The following is a 27508-nucleotide window of genomic DNA, read 5'->3' as shown; positions in this document are numbered from 1 at the left end:
CTGTTTGTCTCAATCGATATCCCGAATTATTTCCACTGTCAGACGAAACATTTTTAGCTGTGTGTTTGCACACGGCGCATGGCTGGAGTAAGTAAAATGCGGCGACTTGCGCAAGCATTTGTCCTAGCTCACAGTTACATTAAGGGCCCACCCCACATCTAGCGTCCCTCGAGCGTCGGCGTCTGGTCAGCGCCACTCAGCGTTATGGAAAATGAAGTCGCTGCGCAGTTGCGTCGACGTTGCGTCGAGCAGCGGCCATAGAATTGTAGACGCCGACGCTCGAAAGACGCCAGATGTGGGGTGGCCCTAAGGTTCAGTCGCGCAGACCGCGCGGGTGGCTCGCGCTGGTAGATTCTCATGTCACAGGACTCTCATTCCATAGAGTTAGACCAAGATAACTCTGCAACGATTGTGACAGCACAAATAGGGTATTTCCCTACCAGTCAAATCAGTTACTTTTTTAGAACTGTCAAAACGATTTGCTAATATGGAATTTATATGAAACATTACGTAATGTCACGGTCAACTCACCTACTTTTTATATTTCTATTCGATTTATTAAATAGAACTTGTGTTTAAAACTCCTATCTGTTTTTTCCAATAGTTATCTGGTGTTTTATTTCATGCATGGTGTGACTTAATTTATTTTAACCTTTTTGACGCTGTGTCAAACACAAAAGCTGTCACTCTGATGCCACGTCACTGAAGTGTCAAAACTGAAATTGAACTTTATGCATATGCACTATGTCTGTGTGCTGTGACTGTCTATGTTGCTCTGTGGTCTGTGACGGATTAATGTCTTTGGCGTTGGACCTGCGGTGCCGATATATCCGTCATTGGCGTCCAAAAGGTTAAATACAGTATAATACCCTATTGTGCAAGGGTTATTCGTTGTAATTTCATATAAGTTTAGACGTTTTAAATAACATTTGCACAGTCTGGGCTATCAATATATAACTCTGCAACTACTTAAACGTTGTTTACACCATGCTTGTAACCTCTGAGACAAAATGCCGTTACATGCGCTACCTACATGCTCCATGTGCAAGCAAATAACGTTTTAAGTTTTATGAATAAGAAGGTTACTTTTTTCCCTTTTGACCGCCACTGTCCTCTATCATTACAGTTTTTAGACATGAGTAGCGGTTAAAAGGGTTGTAAATTTCGGCTGTAAAGTATTTTTGGCTCATTAATTAATGGTTAGATAAGATATGTCAAATACGGACTTTAACCCTTTTCCAGGCAGCACCTAACTACAAGGTTTAAAAAAATCCAAATATATTACAATTAATCCAGCCTTGATGATTAATTTCATGACATATTTAATTACGCAAACGGGTCTACCGCGATATAATTTCATTGTCCACACCACCACACCTGGTGACCACACACCACCACACACCACACACACACCACTCACACACACAGCTGACCACAGCTGGTGCAACTCAGCTGAAACGTCGGAATTAAAGGCAAAAACAATGAAATTATATCGCGGTAGACCCGTTTGTGTAGTTAAATATGTTGTACAAAACGCGAGGGTTTCAAGTGTTATAATTTCATGACAAACATTTCCAAACGTGCAATCTAAATTGAACCTTAAATGGGAATGGTAAAGTTGAAATTCTATTGACGCCTATGTGGCGGATAAATCGTATGCCTAGAAAAGGGTAAATTCAGCGCTACTTTTTTCATCACAACATGCTATATCTACATAACTTAAATAAATATTTTTATGAGAGATAAATGTTAGCTTTAGTATAACATGTGCCTAAAATGCTAAGATATGTTCATGGGCGTACTATCGTCAGGTGAGGAGGCTGTAGAATTAATAAATAAATAAGTATATGTAAGTTAGGTATATGTATTCCAAATTCTAGACGGTGACGACATTGATTAACTTCCATTTTGTAAATAATATATGTACTTCAAACTTATACTTAGTTCGTTTTTTTAGCATTAGAATAAAGGTAAAACATCTTGACGTGTCTTTTTATTTGAAAAACACTTTTGAAAAATAAATCGCACGGCAAATATGTAACAATTCCACTTATAACATACACACACAATATGTACATATACATAGGTACATTTTTTTGCTTTCATATGTAAAAGTTACTGATTAAAAAAAAGCGTTTTTCAATTAAAATACACATAAAAATCGCGTAGTATTTTTCTAATGTTAAAAAAATTAAGACATGAAATGAAGAAAGAATGTGGCAGTTTAACAAAATTGATTCCAATGATTAGTTGAAGATCATAATCACGTGTTTATATCGTTTTTATCACTATTTTCAATTGATATGTATCTGGTTACATCTTCGAAAGGTAGTTACTAATTAAATGTATTAGACTAATATTATATTATATTATTAGTCCACGAACTGGTTACTGGTTATGGGTTACCGCAACACCCATCATGAGTAACCTTTAGAACGCCAAACGGCGCATCCATTTGCCGTGCCACTGACGCTATGGGGGTAATATTTGGATGTGGTTTTGTGAATAAATAGTGCCAACCTAAAAGTGGGGTGTTTTTCAGTAGAATTTCATCAAAAAACGTGAGTTACATGTCGTATTTGGCGTCGTTGCCACGATTTTGCGTTGACGTCAATTGCCGTCTGTGGCGTTCAAAAGGTTAAATGATTGAATTCTTAATCAATCGTTCGCGAGTAGCATTGACTATTACACACGGTTCTGTCAAAAAATATTTTAACACTGCCGATTAGACCATTGACGCGCGACATACACGTACAATGTACAATCACCATTAAGGCCCCAGTACACAATGGACCATCGCCGGCCATTCCAAGGGACGTGGACAAGGCAAGTGATATTGCTATCTCATTCTACCGCATGGCTGCGTCCCTTGGAGAGCCTGGCAATGGCCCATTGTGTACTGGGGCCTTTAGATATATCAGAGCAGCCAAGGTGTTATCAGATATCTGAACACGCCTCTATTGTCAAGACTAGAGCGCGTGTTCAGATATTATAGAGCATCTCGGCCGCTCCGATATATATGATGGCGACTTTACGTGTAGATATTGTGATTTTGTTTACGTGTATTGTTACTCAAGTATGGATTTATTGATTATAATAAAATAATTTGTGATATTCTATTTTTTCTAACCACAAGACAACTACTTGACCTGAATTTGTAGTCATTTTTTTGCATTTTTCGAGAAATATTTTTTCTGCTCTATACCCTACAACCGAGATTTGAACATGCGGTTTTTGTTCATACACATATGAAAGGTTAAACAAATATTGACAAAATGAAATGGTCGTCTGTTAAGTCGGTTTACTGGCGATAATTTTGCGTGATAACTAGTGTCCGACCGAAGGTTCGGTTTCGGTTTCGGCCAGTTTCGGCCAAAAAATTATGTTTCGGCTGTAGTTTCGGTTTCGGCCAAAAAACGGCCGAACCTTTCGGCTGGGCCGAAACTTACGAAATGGTACTTCGGAATAAGACCAAAAGTTGGGGAATAAGTAGGACAACAATATTAATACCTCTAAATATTATACTGATTCATGTATAGGTACAGAAATTAATTGGTTTATTATAAAACACAATTCCACTAATGAGGGCGCCACTGGACGGTCGACGCAGTCTTAAGAGGCTGTCAATACCTATAACGCACACACTGTCTGATTGTTTCGGAGTGAATGAGTGATTTTACCTCAATTTACTATTAGTTAGTGTTCCACATGTCCCCTACATCAGCTTAGCCTTTGGCCTCGCTGCGCCATGCTCGGCGTGTGGTCTCGCTTTTTAACACAATGGACATTGGTTGGAGTCTGTACTCAACTACTTATCCTGAAGCCTGAAGCACGGCTTTGACTTCGCATGAAAGTTCGCCTCACTGGGGCACTTCGGACTTTTAGGCCCAGGTGAAGATTGGTACCCGGCCTTGCAATATTGTCAACAAAAAATTTCGCGCTCGCGGTTTTGGTTGGCCCTGTATCTACATGTTAACTTGACTGGTGAATGAATAGAGTTAGACCAAGAAAATTCTGCAATGATTTTAATAGCATACGCAGTGCAACTAGTGCAAATGTTATTTATACGTCATAATTTCATAGAAGTTTTGACGTTTAAAATAACACTTGCACTGCGTGTGTTATCAAAATCGTTGCAGAAATATCTTGGTCTAACTCTAGTAATTTTCTTAAAAAACTGCTTAAGTAACACCAATTTCAAGGATATTGGGTGTTGACAGCCCCATAATATGTGTATAAAAGGGGTTTTGACATTTTTGCAGCGATTTTAACAAGTCTACAAAAGTTTCGGTTTCGGTTTCGGCCGAAACTAGAGCCAAAGCCGAACATTCGGTTTCGGTTTCGGTTTCGGCAAAAAAACATGTTTCGGTCGGACACTAGTGATAACGTCATATGAAAATATTGATGAATAATAGCCGTAACGTTACCATGGAGATCTGTCCACAACGTTACCATGGATATCTGTCCACAACGTGACACTTTTTCGTGCATGCTACCGGTGTTCATCGATTTATAAGACGTCTTATCACGTCAAAACAATGAAATGAGAGTTGGAATTTTCTAAACAAGACTTCTGTAGTAATACGGCGGATTATACGATCCGACTGCGACATTTAAAAACGATAGGTACACAAAAATTACTTGTATAATACGTTATTTTAAAGATATACTTACAAGACGTACAGTATCTCGTAGTGTAGCCATAAAAGACTTAGCTGTTCAAGTTTATAACATGATGAAATAAATAAAATAGTTTTGTTCAGTAAATCATGTTTTATTTCGACCACTTAAATAATAAGTGATAATTAAAATACATTGTACCTTAATGTAACATAGAGTAAGTTTCTACATTGACGTCCTGAGTTTTCGAAATAAATAAAGTCAAATTATCCGAGCCAACATTGTTTTAAAAAGAGTTCATAATTACAAAAGTAAATAAAATAATACAAAAAGTAGGTGAAAGTGTTGTCAACAATTACTTAAGAATTATTCTAAATATATGGACAACTCGCATTCCAGTTGTTTTTTTTACCTGTATTTATGTAAATTAAAAACAAAGTTATGCGTATGGGCTTCCAGTTTCCTATCTTCTGCCATTTTTTGTCGAGTCCAAGACTTAAGCTTTTAATGTACTTACAGTCGGGAATAAAAGCAAGTTTATAAAATATCATTTTTACCTATAACTTTTCCTTATATTTATCCTAGATTCCGAATCTCGCCGGCGTGCGCATAGGCGTACTTAGCCCAGGTCTGGCGATTTCTTGCTTGATGGGAACGTCTTGGTCCTTCAACTTCCTGTCTTCTGCCATTTTTTGTCGAGTCCACGACTTTCGGGGTGTAACGTAGTCGTTAATGACAGTTTTTGTAACATTTTTTAGCAGAAACTTTTCCTCATATTACCCTAGATACCAAATCTCGCTGGCGTGCGCCTCGGTGTGGTGATCTCCTGCTTGATGGGAACGTCTTGGTTTTTCAACTTCCATCCTTCCTGAAACTTCCAATTTTTGTCGAGTCCAAGACTTTAGTGGTGTACAGTAGTAATAACATTGTATCATTTTTTAGCACCTCGCGTGCGCCTCGGTGTGCTTAATCCACGATCTCTTGCTTGATGGGAACGTCTCGGTCTTTCAGCTTCCTGTCTTCTGGCAGCTTTTGTTGAGTCCGAGATTTTAGGGGTGTAGTTTGTCGGTAAAAAATAGTTTTTCTGACATTTTTAGCAGAAACTTTTCCTCATATTATCCTAGATACCGAACCTCGCAGGCGTGCGCCTAGGCGTACTTAGCCCAGGTGTGGCGATTTCTTGCTTGATGGGCACGTCTTGGTCTTTCAACTTCCTGTCTTCGGCCATCTTGAGTTCGGCTGCTTTCATCTCTTCCTCCATGCGTTGGAGGTGCACTGCGGCTTCTTTGCGTTTGTCGCGGTTTGACCTGCAATTAAGATATAATAAAATAAGAGTTAAACAAAGAATAAAGAATAATTTCAAAGATTCACCGCATCAAACAAGATTCTAACGATCGCTCTAAGTCATCGACGCAGACACGACGGTACCTAAATCAATTCAATTCTAAATCATTCCAACACTTATTTTTTGCACACTTTAAATACTTCGAAGTCGAGTCATATCGGGAAACCATCGATTACCCAGTTTTCTAGTCGTGCAAAATCTTGTAATTACTCTTTCAATTATAATACTTTTTGTATTTTCTGTGACAGACGTCTCTTAGTAACAAAAAACATAATTAATTTAGGCGGACGAGGTGCTCACAAATATCTGAACACGCCTCTATTGTCAAGGCGTTAGAGTGCGCACTAGCGCTTTTTGGGCACGAAAGAAAATTGTTTTTTAATCAAATTGTTGTTTCGGAAAACAATTTTATATGAAACTGTTTCATCCATCAGATAGATGACACAACCACCACTATTTAGTAAGCAGTTATCGTTGTGTATTGCCAAAAAGAATAGATAGTATAGAGGGGTCCTGTCATAGTAAATGTTGTAGTCACTGTAAATTTACTGCCATCTATTGACACACGACTGTAACTCAAAATAAACATGTATAAAATTATCAAAAAAATTAATATATATGGATAAATGATTTTATTATTTTTATATCATTTTGACCCATGTTCATTCACTGATATTTATGCGTTAAAATTGTTAAATATGAAACTGTGTCGTCACGCCATCTAGCCGACCAAAGGTGCGTGCGCCATCTATCCGAGAATGACTTTTTCTTGATTTCCGAGGCACGTTTTTTTCTTAGACTTTATTCATCTTCTCTTCTTCGTCGTAACCTCATGACTGAGGGTCGTGACCTCCATAAGTTGCGTTTCCTTGGATTGCTCTCCAACCTGGCCGATCTTCTGCCTTCCGCATAGAGCCCTGGAACTTGACGCGTGTGACTGCCTCAATGGCATCAAACCAGCGAGTTATTCATCTTATACGAAGTTAAATATGTCTTTGGTATTGCGTTACTCACTTGCCGGTCTCCTTGACGGAGAAGAACATCGGTCCCAGCTCGGCCAGCCAGCGCCCGTCCACCGCCGTCACGCAGTGCATGTACTCCTGCGAACATTAGTTACAGGTACAGTTAATATTAGTAGGTACAGTCAGCACCAGATGTTGCTAAGCGGGCGAGGTGTTCAAAATCACCTTGACACGCTCTTATTCTCTTAACAATAAAGTCGCGTCAAGATCATTTTGAACACCTCACCTATTGGCAACTTCTGCTGCTGACTGTGCACAATCATAACATCAAATATGTATTTTCTGTCAACCATTCTTAATAAAATTAATATAACCGACTGCTCTTTTCTATCAAAAGTCATCTACTTACTCATCGAAACGATTCTAATGCAAGCAAATTACATACTATTGGATAAAACTATAACTCTTCAAGTCCTTATCATGGTTACGTAGCTTCAGTTTCAAGGCATGGCCTGCTGCTCTGGGGCAAATCAGGCGACATCGAAGGAGTGTTTATTACAAAAAAGTGCAGCGTAAGTATCCCACACAAATACAAAAATTTTATGGTGACCCAATACACAATGTAAGCAATTTTACTCGTGGTTGACGTCATACAATCAAGCAAATCACTGAACCCGAAGAGCGTCAATGTGGGGGGGCAGGTTGCGTGTGTTGCGGTTATCAAAGTCAAATCACGCTAAGGGTGATATTCCACTTGTCCAATGTGCATTGCGTCTCACTCACTCATTAAGCAAATTGCAAGATGCAAATACACATTGGACTAAGATATTGGACAGATGAAATACCACGTTGAGCTTTTATAATAAGTGCCAGGTAAATTATAGCGCTCCTATCGAATATGTGTATAGAAAGTATACAGTCGACGCCAAAGATATGTTTACACTTTTGCACCTTACTCACGTCGGGGTCACCGCGCACCGCTCGTTCAAGGGCTAGGAGACTAGGTGGTGACCCATTGAAAATCAGAAGTACTAATTATATTATTTATTTACGTGTTCACACAGTTATGGTAAATCAAGACGTGGCAAGGCTCGTGAGAACATACATGGACGCTAAACTCCCTGCGCATCGATTCAATATCGTTGCGTAGTGGGATTAGCAATCCAAGTGTATTCCCACACTCCTTTGTAATAAGGCGAAAAGTGTAAACTTTGACGTCGAATGTACGTTATGTAAGCAATGTAACCTTGCTGGTCATCATGAGCTCGTGGTACACGACGTAGTCGGGCGAGTCGCCGAGGCCGAAGAGCGCGGTGGTGGGGTGCAGGTGACACGGCATGCCGGTGCGGCTGTTCACGTACTCGCCTATACCCTTCAACCGGGCCGCTTGTTGGAAGTACGCTACTTTTCGCCTTATTACAAAGGAGTAAGGTGCAAAGTGTAATGTAAGCAATGTAACCTTGCTGGTCATCATGAGCTCGTGGTACACGACGTAGTCTGGCGAGTCGCCGAGGCCGAAGAGCGCGGAGGTGGGGTGAAGGTGACACGGCATGCCGGTGCGGCTGTTCACGTACTCGCCTATACCCTTCAAACGGGCCGCTTGTTGGAAGTACGCTGTGGACAATAGGGAAAGGTTATTAGTACAAATGTTTCATCGATCGTTTGAACCCATTCAGTACAAATCACAACCCAAATCTGGACTTAGCGGAGAAAGATTTTGGAGTTTCGTAATCGATAAGATAAGGAAACCTCGCCATTTTGACGTCTCAATTCAGATTGAGCATTGGAATTTAGAGTGGGATTCACGTCAATAAAGCGGTAAAAAACTTTTTAAAATAGGGAGCCTCTGCGCTTGCATGATGTCTTTGAGCTGTTGTCTAACTTCGCACACTATTGTAATAACACTAATAACTCACCAGAACAGATACATTTCCGCACAGTGTCCCAGTCTGTGCCGCACGACTCTAGAGGCAGCCTCTGCGCTTGCATGATGTCTTTGAGCTGTTGTCGCACTTCGCACACTATTGTAATAACACTAACAACTCACCAGAACAGACACATTTCCGCAGTGTCCCAGTCTGTGCCGCACGACTCTAGAGGCAGCCTCTGCGCTTGCATGATGTCTTTGAGCTGTTGTCGCACTTCGCACACTATTGTAATAACACTAATAACTCACCAGAACAGATACATTTCCGCACAGTGTCCCAGTCTGCGCCGCACGACTCTAGAGGCAGCCTCTGCGCTTGCATGATGTCTTTGAGCTGTTGTCGCACTTCGCACACTATTGTAATAACACTAACAACTCACCAGAACAGATACATTTCTGCACAGTGTCCCAGTCTGTGACGCAAGACTCTAGAGGCAGCCTCTGCGCTTGCATGATGTCTTTGAGCTGTTGTCGCACTTCGCACACTATTGTAATAACACTAATAACTCACCAGAACAGATACATTTCCGCACAGTGTCCCAGTCTGTGCCGCACGACTCTAGAGGAAGCCTCTGCGCTTGCATGATGTCTTTGAGCTGTTGTCGCACTTCGCACACTATTGTAATAACACTAATAACTCACCAGAACAGATACATTTCCGCACAGTGTCCCAATCTGTGCCGCACGACTCCAGAGGGAGCCTTTGCGCTTGCATGATGTCTTTGAGCTGTTGTCTAACTTCGCACACTATTGTAATAACACTAATAACTCACCAGAACAGATACATTTCCGCACAGTGTCCCAGTCTGTGCCGCACGACTCTAGAGGCAGCCTCTGCGCTTGCATGATGTCTTTGAGCTGTTGTCGCACTTCGCACACTATTGTAATAACACTAATAACTCACCAGAACAGATACATTTCCGCACAGTGTCCCAGTCTGTGCCGCACGACTCTAGAGGAAGCCTCTGCGCTTGCATGATGTCTTTGAGCTGTTGTCGCACTTCGCACACTATTGTAATAACACTAATAACTCACCAGAACAGATACATTTCCGCACAGTGTCCCAGTCTGTGCCGCACGACTCTCGAGGAATCCTCTGCGCTTGCATGATGTCTTTGAGCTGTTGTCTAACTTCGCACACTATTGTAATAACACTAATAACTCACCAGAACAGATACATTTCCGCACAGTGTCCCAATCTGTGCCGCACGACTCCAGAGGGAGCCTTTGCGCTTGCATGATGTCTTTGAGCTGTTGTCTAACTTCGCGCACTTTTCGCATCGCCTTGCCGTGCACGAAGTGTTCCGTGCACCAGGAGCTTGAGTAACTGAAATATAAAAAAATAATATTTAGTTAGTTATTATAAAGTTAGTATAAAGTTGTGTAGTCTCGTTCTTTTGTATACAATGATTTGAAAGGGAGGCCACTACAGTGTGGCCTTTTTTAATTTCTACTCTTTTTGCCAGGCTGTATGAAGCTTATCAAAGAAGTCCGAAGAAGCAAGTGGTCATTTATCACTTACGGATCACACATGTGCTGAAATTTTAAAAATACAGCACCGGAATCGATATGGTCGCGTAAAAAAATCAAATATTATCTATGGCAGCGGTATTCGATAATTTCAGGCTACATATGTGAAGTGCGTCTATGTGGCTATAGATTGTTTTTTTAGTATTAGAAAAAAGGTAAACAATCTTGACGTGTCTTTTTATTGAAAAACACTTTTGGAAAATAAGTCACGGCAAATATGTAACAATTCTTTTGCTTTCATAATTTAATTAATTTCACTGATTTTTAAAAAGCGTTTTTCAATTAAAAGACTCGTCAAGATCACGTAATCTTTGTAATCACGTAATACTAAAAAATATGGCTGTCTGTAAAGTCGGTTTACGGACGATTATTTTGCATGATAACGTCATAAGAAAACATTACCATTACATTACGTAACGTTAACATGAAGATCCGTCCACAACGTTACCATGGAGATCTGTCCACAACGTGACACATTTTCGTGCATGCTACCAGTGTTCATCAATTTATAAGACATTATCACGTCAAAAACGAACTATAACTGGGAGAGAATTCACCATACACAAGCCTAATTTTAACGAACTAGCTACTATAAGGACGTCAGACAGTTTGGTACAACAGGTTCTGATAAGCTATAATATGATAGCTTACTTGTTAGCTTTCCACTGGTTGTATAAATGCAGCAGGGTGAGATGGTCGGACTCGGGGACTTGGAACTTCTCCTTGACTGCGTCAGCTTCCTCCTCGCGCCCTTGTGGCCGGTAGAACACGGACGGCACAGATAACATTGACACTGGAACACAAGAAATTCATTTTTGGTACAAGCTTTTATCGCTGACTGTACTTTTCTTACGACAGACAATTAATACTCATCGAGACAATTCTAAAAACCCCTAACACAATTAGGTTACGTTGTTTCATCACAGAGTTCCTATGGCCACCTCCTGTCTCCATCATCAGATCAGCTCGATGGTACCATAATATTGCATTGTCATCCGATTTATACATGCATGCAAAATTTCAGCTCAATCGGAAACCGGGAAGTGGATCAAATTTAACTTGCAAGATTTGATTACACACAAACAGACATACAACGGTCAGGTTCAAGTAAATAAAAGCTTGTAAAAACTGGTCAAGTGCGAGTTCGGACTCGCGTTTCAAGGGTTCCGTACATCACACAATTTTCAACAATTTTTTTTTGTACATGAAACGTGACGTGAGTGAAACGTCTTGAAAAACCCGAATGGGTCAATCAAAGAAGTTTTCTGGTGTGGTGGCTTATATCTCTGCAACTATGCAAAGTTGCTAAGATAGGAAGATTAAATGCCGAACAGTAGTACAAGTGTCCAAATGCGAAGACTGAAGACCGAGCTCCGCCTAGGGCTGATAGCTCGGAGCGTCCGACGACGGGTAGCGCTTCCTAATACAACTTCCGCAAGTGTTTTAAAAGCGAAGGCCGAAGAGAGATAATACCTACAGGGTGGCCAAAAAATAAGTGCATTCCCGTAGCCGGGGAGGTTTTCGGATTATAATGAGCTTTACAACTTTTACTATGGGACCAACCCCGAAATCGCGAAAAAAATGTATCCTCCCATAGAAAACGGACCAGTCAAAATGTATGAAACAGACAAATTTTTCCTTGCAATTTCGGGGTTGCACGTTGGCAACGGGAACACATTTAGTTAATTTTTTGGCCACCCTGTATAGTGCTTTTTAAAATACGTAACAATCAATAGTAACCTAATCAATCAGTACTACACTTGTACCAATGCGGCTGTGTGCCAGATACAGCCTATAGTCACACTAATAAAAGTCTGCAGCGGATTTGATAACCCACGCAGTGTAAGTGTTATTAATACGTCATAATTTCATAGAAGTTTGATGTTTAATATGACACTTGCACTGCGTGGGCTATCAAAATCGCTGCAGACTTTTTACGGTCTAACTATAGTCGCATTTTTTGTCGTCATTCAGATTAACGCTTGAAGTTAGCTTCAAGCGTGAGTCGGAATGGCACGCCTCTTCGGGACGCTTCGGGCCTTCGGCCTTATGCGGATATCAGCCTAATAGCTGTCTACATCACGTTTCACTTAAACCATTGCGGCTGTGTCCCTAAAAAACCTAAACCGCATTTTTGTTCTTAAATCCGACTCACGCTTGACTGTAGATTTCTAATAGGTTTTCCTGTCATTGTTAGGTAAAGGACTATTTTGTGTATTTTTTTCAGAATTTTAGACCCTGTAGTTTCGGAGATAGAGGGGGGGGGGGGAATGGTCATTTTTTGTCTATTTTCTTGAATAACTTCTAAACTTTTTATTATAAATTTATAAAAAAAATATATTTGAGATTCTCACAATGAGCTCTTTCGTTTGATTTGTAACACGATATAGTTTGCAGAACTTTGTTTTTAAATTTTATCATTTACCCCCCAAAAGTAGCCCTTATGTTTAAAATTCATTTGTTGACGTTACATATTCGTCTTTGGGTCAGAGACTTACATATGTGTACCAAATTTAAACTTAATTGGTCCAGTAGTTTCGGAGCAAATTGGCTGTGACAGACGGACGGACAGACAGACGCACGAGTGATCCTATAAGCGGCAAATTTGAAAAATGTAGGCGCGAAGGGATAGCGTCTCATAGAAAATTTGAATTTCGCGCCTTTTTCTACTGACAAGATTTGCTTGACCATCTATACTTACATTTTAAGACCTGTAAATGTTTCTTTTTTTGCAAATAAATTATTGTTTGTAAACGAACGCGACTGATGTGTACGGAGTATCCCCAATACCCGCCAATGCCCAAATTTAGATTAAATTTGATCTGTATAATAATCCAATATTATCATGGAATAATATTAACATCAATAGATTGCTCTGATAATTAGCTTAAGACAATATGTATGTAATACATACGGACGTTAATAAGTACTTGTTGCTAGCCTACATGAATAAAGTAGGTATATTTGACTTTGAGACGACGGCCCCTGAGCAATTTCAAGGGGCCCACTTCGCCCAAGGAGGCTTTACGTGCACGAATATACGTAAATATAAGATGCTTATAAGTAAGCACAGCGACACCCACAACATCAAGTATCGTATCTGGCGTTGTACTTAAGAATCAGTTTGTTTTTAGATATTCGCTACATTTACTTGTCGCCTAATACCTTTATAATGAGCATACACGGAGCAAAGACATATGTAACTGCGTATAAGATGAATAAAGTCTAAGGAAAAAACGTGCCTCGGAAATCAAGAAAAAGTCATTCTCGGATAGATGCCGCACATACCTTTAGCCTAGCCTCGGCTGGATGGCGTGATGACACCGTTTCAGATTTAGCAATTTTAACACATAGATATCAAAGAACATGGGTCAAAATGATATAAAAATAATAAAATCATTTATCCATATACATACATATATTCATTTTTTTGATAATTTTATACGTGTTTATTTTGAGTTATGGTCGTGTGTCGATAGATGGCAGTAAATTTACTGTGACTATAAAATTTACAATGACAGGAGGAGGAGGAGGAGGATAGAGGGGTCTATACTATCAATTCTTTTTGCTAATACCTTTATAATGAGCATACATGGAGTTTAGGATTGTACGAGTATGTCCTTTGTATGAAGTTCGCTGAGTTCACCTTACCTACGATGAGCACCTCCGCGCTGCACCCCATCTCGGCGGAGACGATGAGCATCTTGCACTGCGGCGGATCCAGAGGGAACTCCGCCATCTGCCGCCCCAGCGCCGTCAGCGCGCCCGTGCCGTCCAGCGCGCCCAGGATCCACAGCTGGTACATCGAGTTCAGGATCGTGTCCTGCCAACAATACAACAATTGTTAGTATAATCAGCATCCATCATCAGCAACAACCTATCTCTTGAACTATAGACGCGAGTATCTGGTGTGTGTACTGTCGCTGTGTGTAGAGGCAGAAAGCTTTGTAAGTACCTGTGGCGGCGGGTCCATGAAGTGGAACGCTAATAGATCCTCAACTCCTAAAGACTTGAGTAGGAGAACTGTATTAGCCAAGTTAGTCCGTTGTATCTCAGGCACAGTGGAGGCGAGTAGCTCGTGCGTGTACTGGCGCTGCGTGTAGAGGCAGAAAGCTTTGTAAGTACCTGTGGCGGCGGGTCCATGAAGTGGAACGCCAATAGATCCTCGACTCCTAAAGACTTGAGTAGCAGAACTGTATTAGCCAAGTTAGTCCGCTGTATCTCAGGCACAGTGGAGGCGAGCAGCTCGTGCGTGTACTGGCGCTGCGTGTAGAGGCAGAAAGCTTTGTAAGTACCTGTGGCGGCGGGTCCATGAAGTGGAACGCCAATAGATCCTCGACTCCTAAAGACTTGAGTAGAAGAGCTATATTAGCCAAGTTAGTCCGCTGTATCTCAGGCACAGTGGAGGCGAGCAGCTCGTGCGTGTACTGGCGCTGCGTGTAGAGGCAGAAAGCTTTGTAAGTACCTGTGGCGGCGGGTCCATGAAGTGGAACGCCAATAGATCCTCGACTCCTAAAGACTTGAGTAGAAGAGCTGTATTAGCCAAGTTAGTCCGCTGTATCTCAGGCACAGTGGAGGCGAGCAGCTCGTGCGTGTACTGGCGCTGCGTGTAGAGGCAGAAAGCTTTGTAAGTACCTGTGGCGGCGGGTCCATGAAGTGGAACGCCAATAGATCCTCAACTCCTAAAGACTTGAGTAGGAGAACTGTATTAGCCAAGTTAGTCCGCTGTATCTCAGGCACAGTGGAGGCGAGCAGCTCGTGCGTGTACTGGCGCTGCGTGTAGAGGCAGAAAGCTTTGTAAGTACCTGTGGCGGCGGGTCCATGAAGTGGAACGCCAATAGATCCTCAACTCCTAAAGACTTGAGTAGGAGAACTGTATTAGCCAAGTTAGTCCGCTGTATCTCAGGCACAGTGGAGGCGAGCAGCTCGTGCGTGTACTGGCGCTGCGTGTAGAGGCAGAAAGCTTTGTAAGTACCTGTGGCGGCGGGTCCATGAAGTGGAACGCCAATAGATCCTCAACTCCTAAAGACTTGAGTAGGAGAACTGTATTAGCCAAGTTAGTCCGCTGTATCTCAGGCACAGTGGAGGCGAGCAGCTCGTGCGTGTACTGGCGCTGCGTGTAGAGGCAGAAAGCTTTGTAAGTACCTGTGGCGGCGGGTCCATGAAGTGGAACGCCAATAGATCCTCAACTCCTAAAGACTTGAGTAGGAGAACTGTATTAGCCAAGTTAGTCCGCTGTATCTCAGGCACAGTGGAGGCGAGCAGCTCGTGCGTGTACTGGCGCTGCGTGTAGAGGCAGAAGGCCTTGCCGGGCCCCGTGCGGCCGGCGCGGCCGGCGCGCTGCCGGGCGTTGGCTTGACTCACTGGGTATATCTGTAAATATTATATTCCTTAAATTTGCAGTTCGTTTGGTCATTTACAACCTAATTATGTGATTATTTTATTAATTTTGTGCTGAAATGATACAAGTTAGGGCAATCAAACTGTCATTTTAGTGTAAGTAGGTATATAAAAAACAACAAAGATTATATAGAAGGATAGTAATATTGTCAGTCATCAAAATCACGGAGTTTGAGGTAAAAGCGAAATATAGATGAAAGAAAACGCCATGATTATAATTATGTTATACTTATCGACGTTGCACACTAGCCTCTTTCGAGCGTCGGAGTCTAGTCAACGCTATGAAAAATAGCGTCGCTGCTCAGTTGCGTCAAGCAGCAGCCATTGAGTTGGCTAGACGCCGACGCTCGGGAGACGCTAGTGTGGAATGCTATTGGAACGTACCTGTAGTGCGTCCATACCAATCCTAGGGTTGTACACTTTCAGTTTACAGTAGCCGCAGTCGATCACGTACATTATTCCGTCCACGGTCAGTGAGGTTTCTGAAACAATAATTACGACTCAATCTATATAGCACTGGTCCCACCGCGAGCTAGTAAGCTATGAGCTATCGGCTATAAACACGAACAAAAGATAAGCACTCCCGTGTAAATAAAAGAGACACGGCGATATTTATAGCTCACCGCTGGGCGAGTAACTATAAATATCGCCGTGTCTCTTTTATTTACACGGGAGTGCTTATCTTTTGTTCGTGTTTATAGCCGATAGCTCATAGCTTACTAGCTCGCGGTGGGACCAGTGCCTAACTGCTACTATACTTAAAATAGGTCGCGGAATTCGAGGATACGATGTAAGAACAATAATCGATCCGGTTTAAATAATTCTATTTCTCTTTCTGAATTTTGAAATTGAAATTTTTATGACTTTAAATAATGTATACGATTCTCCACGATAGGTACTTGACTTGCGAAGCGCTGGTGGCCTAGCGGTGAGAGCGTGCGACTTGCAATCTGGAGGTCGCAGGTTCAAACCCCGGCTCGTACCAATGAGTTTTTCTGAACTTATGTACGAAATATCATTTGATATTTACCAGTCGCTTTTCGGTGAAGGAAAACATCGTGAGGAAACCGGACTAATCCCAATAAGGCCTAGTTTACCCTCTGGGTTGGAAGGTCAGATGGCAGTCGCTTTCGTAAAAACTAGTGCCTACGTCAAATCATGGGATTAGTTGTCAAGCGGACCCCAGGCTCTCATGAGCCGTGGCGAAATGCCGGGATAACGCGAGGAAGAAGAGGTACTTGACTTGCCTATAATACCTACACAAAACGCACTATCAAAATTCTAACAGAAACTCCGACCATGTAACCTTGACTGGTTTAATTAGGTACAGTCGACATCAGATATCTCGGAGCGGCCAAGGTGCTCACAAATATCGGAACACGCCTCTATTTTCAGGGCGCTAGAGTGCGTGTTCAGATATTTTTGACCACCTCGGCAGTTCCGATATATTTGATGGCGACTGTACATACTTACCGGCAATTTTAGAGTCTGTGCGGAAAGAGAAGAGTCGTGGAATAAAAGGGAATGACTCTTCTCTTTCCGCACAGACTAGAGACAGTGCGTCTGTGTGTTCTTTCCATAACCCTTTAGGCGCGCGCTAAAAGATCTTGGCCCGCAGGTCTGCTGGTAGTTGAGAGTGGGTTGCAGCACCTTTACCGGGAAATTAGATTATGAGCCGTACTTACCGGCAATGTTGGTTGCGACGATACATTTCCTTAGCCCTTGAGGCGCGCGCTGGAAGATCTTGGCCTGTAAGTCTGCTGGTAATTGAGAGTGGGTTGCAGCACCTTTACCGGGGAATTAGTTTATGAGCCGTACTTACCGGCAATGTTAGTAGCGACGATACATTTCCTTAATCCTTGAGGCGCGCGCTGGAAGATCTTGGCCTGTAAGTCTGCTGGTAATTGTGAGTAGATTGGCAACACCTTTACCGGGGAATTAGTTTATGAGCCGTACTTACCGGCAATGTTAGTAGCGACGATACATTTCCTTAATCCTTGAGGCGCGCGCTGGAAGATCTTGGCCTGCAGGTCTGCTGGTAATTGAGAGTGGGTTGCAGCACCCTTACTGGGGAATTAGATTATGAGCCGTACTTACCAGCAATGTTGGTTGCGACGATACATTTCCTTAGCCCTTGAGGCGCGCGCTGGAAGATCTTGGCCCGCAGGTCTGCTGGTAATTGAGAGTGGGTTGCAGCAGCTTTACCGCGGAATTAGTTTCTGAGCCGTACTTACCGGCAATGTTGGTTGCGACGATACATTTCCTTAGCCCTTGAGGCGCGCGCTGGAAGATCTTGGCCTGCAGGTCTGCTGGTAATTGTGAGTAGATTGGCAACACTGTCAGAGGAGGGGCGCTGTCCAAGTCAGCTAAGCGCTCTGTCAGGACCTGGAAAAAGAAGTAAAGGTATTTCTTGGTGGGTGACTATTGACTAAGGTCTTATCCTGACTTGTCGTATTGAAGGAGTATGCCACCGAAAGTATCGGGTATATACGTGACACTATATTTTAATACTTTTGATAAAGCCTCAGAAGCTAACTTTGTTTTAATTCTACAGAAAATAGCTCAGAAAACCCACGGTTTTTTTCGGAGCTATATTCTGTAAAATTGTATTGCGTAAAAAATGGTTAGACCAACACGAAATAAGATTTGAATTTAAAGTTTCAAGTTTCCGCTAGATTCGTATCAAATGACTTTCAGTTGAATAGTGACGTTAATTTTGTGTAAAAACAATATATTTGTTGGCAGACGATTTATAAATTAATATTCACCTCGCAAGTCACTTCGATGTCCTCTTGACCGGGCATGAATATTAGGATATCACCTTCATCCGGTTGAAGGTGGATTTGCAGGGCCTGAAACAAATATACAAATATTATTAAGGTGCTCATTGAAAAAAACACTTTAAAATATACGAATATTATTAAGGTGCTCACAGAAAAAACACTTTAGAAATACATATACAATTACTAACGCGCTCACTTGAAAAAGCACTTTACAATAAACAAATATTATTAAGGTGCTCACTGAAAAAACACTTTAAAAATTCACACAATAAATACACCGGAAATACGTCTGAGAACAATGTTGACAAAGTTTTATTGGAGGCCGGTGTGCGTAATGAGAATCAGTGTATTGCGTACATGACAAAATCTTTGTTTGTTCATAATCTACCCGCTTCCCTAGCTTAGGAACTATAATCCATTGAGATCAGGCTATTTACAATACATACACTTCGGTGGTAACTCGCCTCTAATGTGACATTATCCTTGGTTTGTTATTATACTTAACAGCAACTGAAGTAATACGTATGTATTACTTTGTATTTAAATGTCTACATATGTTTCGTTTTCATTTTTCTTATTATGTTTATTTATACTTTATTGCGCAATACATGATAGTACAAATGACGGGTTTAATGCCTTAAGGTATTCTCTACCACACAAGTAATGGGATAAACCAGTAGCTCTACTATGAGTTCCGTCAAGTTCCGTGAATGACAGTCGATAGTGAGAAAGTTAAGGAAAATGTATGGAGTAATTGTACAGAGCCTCTACCGGTCACCTAAAGAACTAAAAATTTCAATTGGTACCATGAGTTATAGACGTTTTTACGCGAGTTTTCCATACTTGCCTAACTTCACACCTAAAACGCTCTCTTTCTAATTATATAATGAAAACTGAGCCAGAATTATTCTGCGTAAATACTTTACGCGAGTAAACGTGACAGATGTTATCGAAAAATACGTGCGTTTCCAACGTGACATTTCTGTCAACTTGTAAACACAACAAATACGCAGATTTTTCACGAGTATTAATGCAATTTTCAACGTAATATGTATAAATTTATAACAGTACGTGAACTTCAAGCAAAACTTTAAGGGGTAAATCAATTAATAGCTCGATAAAAGGCTGATTTAGTACAAAGGTAATGAGATATACCTTACATCATATTTTCCTGTTTCTACTGCTACATTTGCGAAGATCACATTGCTTACGAGCAGTTTTTGGTTTTAGGCAAGAACCAACATTTCCATGAAAATCCGGATGGCATCATGTATGCATGCGTATGCATGTATGCAATAAGAATTAAGGCTCATTACAAGGAGCGGTACGATATGCTGCTGCTTTTGTTGCTGGGTGCACACTGCACATAACACATATAAGAATACCGCAAGACCTATTATAATATGTACGCAAGAATTCCTACGTATTTTATTAAGTATTATCATCTTACATAAAATAAAACATACAAATGTTCTGTGAGTTTATTTATTTTTCTTTAATAAGTAAGTATAGTTTATTTTCCGATGTTCAAATTCTTGTGTTTGATACCTAGGTAATCGTTTTTCATGTTAATTTGGTAACAGGAAATATAAAACTTTCTTCAAAAACTTTTCGTGGTGGTTTAGAAACTGAAAATTTAAATAAGGTTTAAACACATTTATTGCCAAAAACCCGCTGCGTGGGTTCATTTTGTATTGGAAATGGGGCGCTTGGCACTGAAATATACTCGAGATCATTTACTATAAAATTAAGATCGCTATTAAGTTCAGGGTCTGTGCGGAAAGAGAAGAGTCGTAGGTATAATGTATGGGCTCCCCTACATTTCACAACTCTTCTCTTTCCGCACACTCTATTTGATAATGGTACTTAGCAGTAGGAGACGGCCGTTGTTATGATGCGGACTGAAGCGGACCATAATATAATATATACCTATTTTAGTATTTTAAGATTTCTTCTCATGTGTGTACTATTTTCATCATAGGTAATAAATATGTAGCCAAAAGTAGCCTGTATAATCGCGCCATATACTTTGCTTCCTATTTTTTAACACGCAAAGTTATAATTTTAACTCGTTAATTAATGATGTTTACGTAATTATCATATTTTGTAATTTTTTTCTTGAATACAATATATTTTATTTTATACATTGTTTACTAATATTGATGTGTTTATTATTTTCGTAACTATGGCAACGTCAAATCTTAAAAAAAATTAGAATGAAGGTTGAGTCAGTAACAAAGTGACAAAATTGGTCTTAGAGCATTTAATAACTGGAGTGGTCATTGAGTGCTTACTGTTAGGATTAGGGTTCCAAGCAGGAAAAAAAAGCTTGTTTTAACACCAAATAATGTTTCTTAATCTCAAGCAAGACTACATAGTAATGGCGTCTCATACAAGAAGAAAGAACAACTACATTTGTTTTATATTGACAACCGAATAAATCAAATATCATAGGGCCCGATTCGGATTTTGAAATAGATATCTATTAGATATCTTTTAGACATCACCATCAAGATACTCGTAGGATAACGATATGTTTAAGATCTAACCTGTCAAATTTGACATTGGCGTGATTCTGGAGATACTCTTGAACGACTTCCTCGGGATTTGACTTAGAGATCCAATTCACATCTAATAGATATCTTACGCTATCTAACGTAAAAGTGACATTGGTTGCCCGAATTGCGCTGCAAAAGAGAACTAGTTGATATCTATACTATAACGTATCTAGAATGGATCTAGTACGTGTCGTCTCTTGTGAATATCTTGAAGTTCGAATACGGCAGATACCTAGTCTATATTCTTTATTTTTTTTGTTGACAATATTACTCAAAACTTGCACAATTGTGCAAACTTTTGTATGGACTGACATGGCTATTTGTACGTTACGTACAAATCATGTAGAAATAGCAATACATTTGACGTCCCCGCGTTTTATCAAGAAAATGACAGCGATGACATCTCCTTTCTAAATGCTCTAAGTGGCGGGTAGAGGTAAAGGAATACAATCTCCATGTAATTAATTAATGAAAAAGTCTCCGTCAAAAACCTTAAGAGGGAAGTATACTATAGTAGTACCAATAAAAGTCTGCAGCGGATTTGATAGCCCACGCAGCTTAAGTGTTATTAATTTCATAGAAGTTTGACGTTTAAAATGACACTTGCACTGCGTGGGCTATCAAAATCGCTGCAGACTTTTTACGGTCTGACTATACGTCGTAATCGTCCATACAAAAAGAGAAAACGTTTTTCCACTTCTAAATACGAGAAACTTCTATTCTCCATGATTTTTAGTATGGTATTGATACAATGAAAAACTAGGTTTATGGGTTTTCTTTTTTCGCTACTCTGGAGAGATTTAGAAAAATTATAATAGCTGACAGCGTGCCCAGTTTTTGCAAATATTCTCCCATAAAGGAGTTTTCTCATAAAGTCATAAAGGATTCTCCTTACCTCTACCCTCCATATTCACGGCTACCATCAGTATATGTAACATTACTTTCTGTGCATCTCACTTGCACTAATATGCGAGAGCGAGATGCATAGATAGTAAATTACGTAGACGTGAGAAAATGTGTCAATTTTCTTATTTAGTTCTTTAAGTGAGTCCTAGAGGCGCTGTATAAAACTCCGATATAACTCTTGCTCAGTTTTTTAGTATACTTAGAAAGGGACAGCATCGTTTGGAGTGGAGTGAAGTTAGGTACATAAGACCGTAAAGAAACGTAAAACGTGACACACGGCACGTTTATTCACCGAGTGTAAGTGAAAAATACTCTGCCAACTGATAGTAGAGCTACAGAAAGATAAAGGTGTATAAAAAAGCTAAGATATAAATAAGCCGAAGAAAAATAAACAAATGAATAAAGAGTCAATTATGATTTATTAAATTTAAGGTTCTCACAAAAAAAATTTTCATTGACTGCAATTATACCTATCGCACACAGGCTGTATTTAAATTGGTCTATCTGTAGTAAACTGATCATCGTGAATAATTCCAGCTCCAATAGGATTACGGTTGCACTGCAGTGACGTCAGAGCAGGCAAATAGGTATTACCGGATTAGAGACAGATCGTGATACCGGGGATATATGGCATGTTCGCTGCCTTGATACAAGTGAGCCTTTTGGTTAACAAAGATGATCAATAGTAAAGCAAACATTTAGATATACTTACAATAGCTATATGGTATGCGTACGCTGCGTTTATACAACCGAGCCTTTTGCAAAACTCAGTATGTATAAAATATCCCATCAAAAACATAAATGTAAAAAAGGAGAGCCAAGTTCAATACAAAAATTATGCTTGGCTGTGGGGTTCGCCGCAAAAAGAATGGAGATTTAAATGAGTGCCAAGTTCTATGCAAAATCCAAATATGTATTTATAGGAACAAAATAACATTATAAACAAGTATTAAACTCTATTTCTTTGCTTTATTGGATACCTATAACAATTGCTGTTATTTAAAAAAATGCGAGATCTTAAAGCAGGTTAGATTTGACTTGGCCAGTTTTCATTACATCAGTCATTTTATAAAGTTATTCAACATATATATTTTGTAATTCTGATAAAAACTGGCCAAGCCAAATCTAACCTACTTTAAGATCTCACATTTTTTTAAAATAACAGCAATTGTTATAGGTATCCAATAAAGCAAAGAAATAGAGTTTAATACTTGTTTATAATGTTATTTTGTTCCTATAAATACATATTTGGATTTTGCATAGAACTTGGCACTCATTTAAATCTCCATTCTTTTTGCGGCGAACCCCACAGCCAAGCATAATTTTTGTATTGAACTTGGCTCTCCATTTTTACATTTATGTTTTTGATGGGATATCAATACTTTTTGTAAAGAAAACTAGGCAGGTATTGAGATTTAATGTTTTTTCTTGTGTTTCCGCTGCATGTTTTTTACTTCTGTTCTTTGTATTAATTATGTGGTGCCGCGCGCCGCCAACGACACACCGTTGGCCGGTTGTTTAGCGCGTATTACAGGTTTTTTGTATGGGGACCCCCCTATTTTTTAACTTTTTTTATTTTTAGATTTTTTCCTACGCTTACACACAATTACCGAGCTGGATTCCAAATTTCATCCTTCTAGGTCATCTGGAAGTAGGTTAGGTTTAGGTACTATATGTCAGTCACAATAAAAAAGAAATTTGTATGGGAACCCCCCCTATTTATTAACTTTTTTTTGTTTTTAGATTTTTTCCTACGCTTACACACAATAACCGAGCTGGATTCCAAATTTCATCCTTCTAGGTCATCTGGAAGTAGGTTAGGTTTAGGTACTTATTAGGGATGTACCGACTAGTCGCCGACTAGTCGGGAAAGCCGACTATCCGGCCACATTTGTAGTCGGCGATTAGTCGGCGACTAGTCGGCAAAAATGGCCGATTAGTCGGCACTTTATTAGTGAAAGAAAAACAGAAAAAAAGAAATCAACAGTCAATATTTACCATATGTTTTATGTCTATTGTACTAAAATACTTCTTCAGGGTGCATACAAAAACTTTTGTTCAATATAATTGACCGTTTGGTCGTTATTGTATGTAGGTGGGCTGGTGTTTTCCTCTAGGGGGCCGATGTTTGAAATTCGACCACTCAATTTCGTGTATTTCGTTAAATGATATCTCCACTACTAGGCGTTTAAATTCTAGTAATAGAATTGAAATCCAGTGGCCAATACCACTAGATTCCAAATTTCGATGGCTCGTATTTCAAAATATTGCATTTCGCGGTTTTCCACCGATTTTCGAGTGACGAAATCGAGCGATCGAAATTCAAAAATCAGCCCCCAGGTCGATCTCAATTCATTCTCGTGTAATTTCATGGCCAAGTTCGATAGTTAAATGATTTTATCATTATTCAGTTTTTTTTAATGGTGGAGACATGGAGAACTCTTCATGTTATTGCAAAATTTAGAGACTTAGTTAGGGCACGTTGTTCGTAAAGACGCCGACCACAGGGAATAGGTTATTAACTGGCGACTACGTACGGGAAGGGAAATAGAGCCTTGGAAATACCTCCTACAAGCTGTACTGACAGTCTGCTCAGGATCCCAAATAAAAGAAAGACAGAAATTGAACGAGGATTCTTGTAATAGGTCTTTGAACCTGTAGAGAATACCCTTTAGCTAATATGATGAATAGCGCAACCAAAGGAGCAAAACTATTGTTTTTCACCTGAACTATATCACCATATAGACTTGTTTAAATCATATAAAACTGTAAATAAGTATGTACCTACTATTGTGTGCCTTTACAGGGTGTTATGAACTGGCCTTTTAATTTGTAACACCTAATTACGTACATGACAATGCAATATTGAATAAATTACTAAATGACTAAACTTATACGAATGATCTGGCCGACTAGCCGACTAGTCGGCCGACTAATCGGCCATTCGAGCGCCGATTAGTCGGCTAGTCGGCTAGTCGGCCAAATCAATAGTCGGTACATCACTAGTACTTATATGTCAGTCACAATAAAAAATGTTTTTTTTGTATGGGGACCCCCCCTATTTTATAACTTTTTTTAATTTTTAGATTTTTTCCTACGCTTTCACACAATAACTGAGCTGGATTCCAAATTTCATCCTTCTAGGTCATCTGGAAGTAGGTTAGGTTTAGGTACTTATATGTCAGTCACAATAAAAAATGGTTTTTTTGTATGGGGACCCCCCCTATTTTATAACTTTTTTTAATTTTTAGATTTTTTCCTACGCTTTCACACAATAACTGAGCTGGATTCCAAATTTCATCCTTCTAGGTCATCTGGAAGTAGGTTAGGTTTAGGTACTATAGGTATGTCAGTCAGTCTTAAAATTTACGACTTTTTGACCTTCATATCTTTATAACCGTTTGAGCTAGCTTCATGAAATTTGGGCTTCTAGATGTCCTTATGGATATAATTAAACACACGTAGTTTTATGTGTTTACGTTAAAGATGTTTTGAGTTATAGAAGGGTCAAAAGTGGCACCAAGTGGTTCGTGTAATATTACACTTGGCGCTGGCTAGCCAGTTCCTTTGCTTGAACTTGGCTTGACACGCTGCCGCGTGTCTAGATATGACGCATATTTTTGTCGACCGGCGGTTTATGAAGCGAGCCGATAGGCGAGTTGGTAATACATATCTAACTTTGTTGTAACTTTGCCTGCTTGTTTGTTTTGTTGTTGTTCTACATAGAAAGGGTAGCCTAGCCTAGTCGGTAGTTACCTTGCCTACAAAGCAGAACGTCCAGGAGTTTATTATGTAGGTATAATAAAAAACTATAACTTTAACTATGAAAAGAACCTCGCACTCGCACATCGAGTCGGCTCCCGCCGTCTTCGTCATAACTTTCATAACTAAGATTGACAGTTAACGATGAAACCTGAACATTTGATGTGCATAAAGCTGAAACGAAAGCGTTGACTAGTTTTCTCTTTAGAATGGTGGCATCTAATAGTTATTTGCTTTACAAGGGGGCAAAGTTGTTGTTTAACCGTTCGTGCTAATATTGATACGCGAGCAAGCAAAAGATTCCAAAAAATGGAATCTTGAGCGTTGCGAGGGTCTCAAAGCACGAGGGTTAAACAAAAAGTGCCCCGAGTGAAACACAACATTTTTCACCACACCAACCCGAAGCAAATATTAAATGTAATATACCAAACAAAATCAAACGAAATAAAATACAAATGAATGTTATTAAATATTTATCATCCAAAGTCATCATTTAGAAGTCGATTCTACCAGCAAAAAGAAGAAAATAAACTCAAAATTTGCATTTGATTACTTTGCCTCACATGTGAATAAAATGCAACTTTGCTATCAGTTTTTGAAGTGCAAAGTAAACTTTCCGAGCTGGTGTGGTGAAAATTTACTTTCGACCTTCCATCATCCAACGTTATATATATTCACCGATCCACCAATATAAAAGGGGACATACGAGTAAGACACGCCCTTGAGGTAACCCTGACCTGCACCACGTTTATTGACTTTCCTTGGAGTTCTGTAATTAAACGTTGGGAGATTTAGATCCGGTTGAACCAAACCGTCTGTCACCGTTAAAGCGTTCGCTAAATTTTATTGTACCTATACACTTCGTCACTTGTTGAGTGACGTTGATCAGTCCGCTAAATGTGGTTGGTGCAACCGGCCCTTAGATTAGCGGTGAGTCCAGTTTGTAAAACAACCAAACGAACAAGCAAACTAAGTTGCCTATCGGCTCGTTTCATTCCCACGCTCGTATTTTAATGCCCTTTTTTTATGTAACAGTCACATAAACTACTACTATAATATAATATAAAATAGGCTTTTTATTGACCGCTTTTATAAAACCATCATTTAAAACCCTTTATTGCGTTTTGATAATAGCCCGTCGCCAATACGTTAATGGCTTAAGATACAGTTATATATAAAAGGGGAGGTAGGACACGCCCTTGAGGTAACCCTGACCTGCAGTGCACGATTATTGACTTTCCTTGGAGTTTTGTAATTAAATGTTGGGATTTAGTTTAGAGGTGAGCTCAGAGTTTATAAATGCTTTTCAAAACTAATTAAGGTGTCAAGAGCAAAAGAGCAAACATAGAAAAGTATTAAGCAAAATAAATTCAAGTTTGAGGAGTTTGTAAACAAATTGGAATGCTTCTAGTAGACTAAATAGTATCTTTTACACCAAAAAGGGAAACTTAAGTTTGCATAAATGTAGGCTGAATAGGAATTCGATAGAATCAAACCTTTATGCTTAAAGTGACTATGTTATTTTTGTTATTACATTATTCTTTATAAGTACGTAAATTATTAATTGGTTGGTACAATATTGTTTGGTTTTTAATATTGTGTTTACTAAATATTGACAACAAACAGCCTGTGCCGCTACATAAAAAAAATTCAAGGGCAAACGATTTAACTTCACGCAATATGGCTATCAAGGGCTAGAAGTTTGAGGCGCGTCA

General features: G+C 39.8%; 1 protein-coding gene across 1 annotated transcript in view; it reads right to left on the bottom strand.

Moving 5' to 3' along the window:
- Positions 1-4738: 4738 nt before the first annotated feature.
- The window catches only part of LOC134669104 (pre-mRNA-splicing factor ATP-dependent RNA helicase PRP16), a 154342-nt gene continuing 131572 nt past the window's right edge, over positions 4739-27508 (bottom strand). Inside the window, exons 4-13 of the mRNA XM_063526639.1 lie at positions 18553-18636; positions 18019-18169; positions 16169-16266; positions 15530-15757; positions 14036-14207; positions 11036-11177; positions 10021-10181; positions 8387-8541; positions 6980-7065; positions 4739-5927 (exon numbers count right to left, since the gene is read on the bottom strand). Coding sequence (XP_063382709.1) covers positions 5741-5927; positions 6980-7065; positions 8387-8541; positions 10021-10181; positions 11036-11177; positions 14036-14207; positions 15530-15757; positions 16169-16266; positions 18019-18169; positions 18553-18636 — 1464 coding nt within the window. The 3' untranslated portion in view covers positions 4739-5740. The remainder of the gene's footprint in view (positions 5928-6979; positions 7066-8386; positions 8542-10020; positions 10182-11035; positions 11178-14035; positions 14208-15529; positions 15758-16168; positions 16267-18018; positions 18170-18552; positions 18637-27508) is intronic.

This window comes from Cydia fagiglandana, chromosome 11 (genome assembly GCF_963556715.1).
Source record: "Cydia fagiglandana chromosome 11, ilCydFagi1.1, whole genome shotgun sequence".
NCBI lineage: Eukaryota > Metazoa > Arthropoda > Insecta > Lepidoptera > Tortricidae > Cydia > Cydia fagiglandana.
This window is presented reverse-complemented; position numbering and strand designations above follow the sequence as displayed.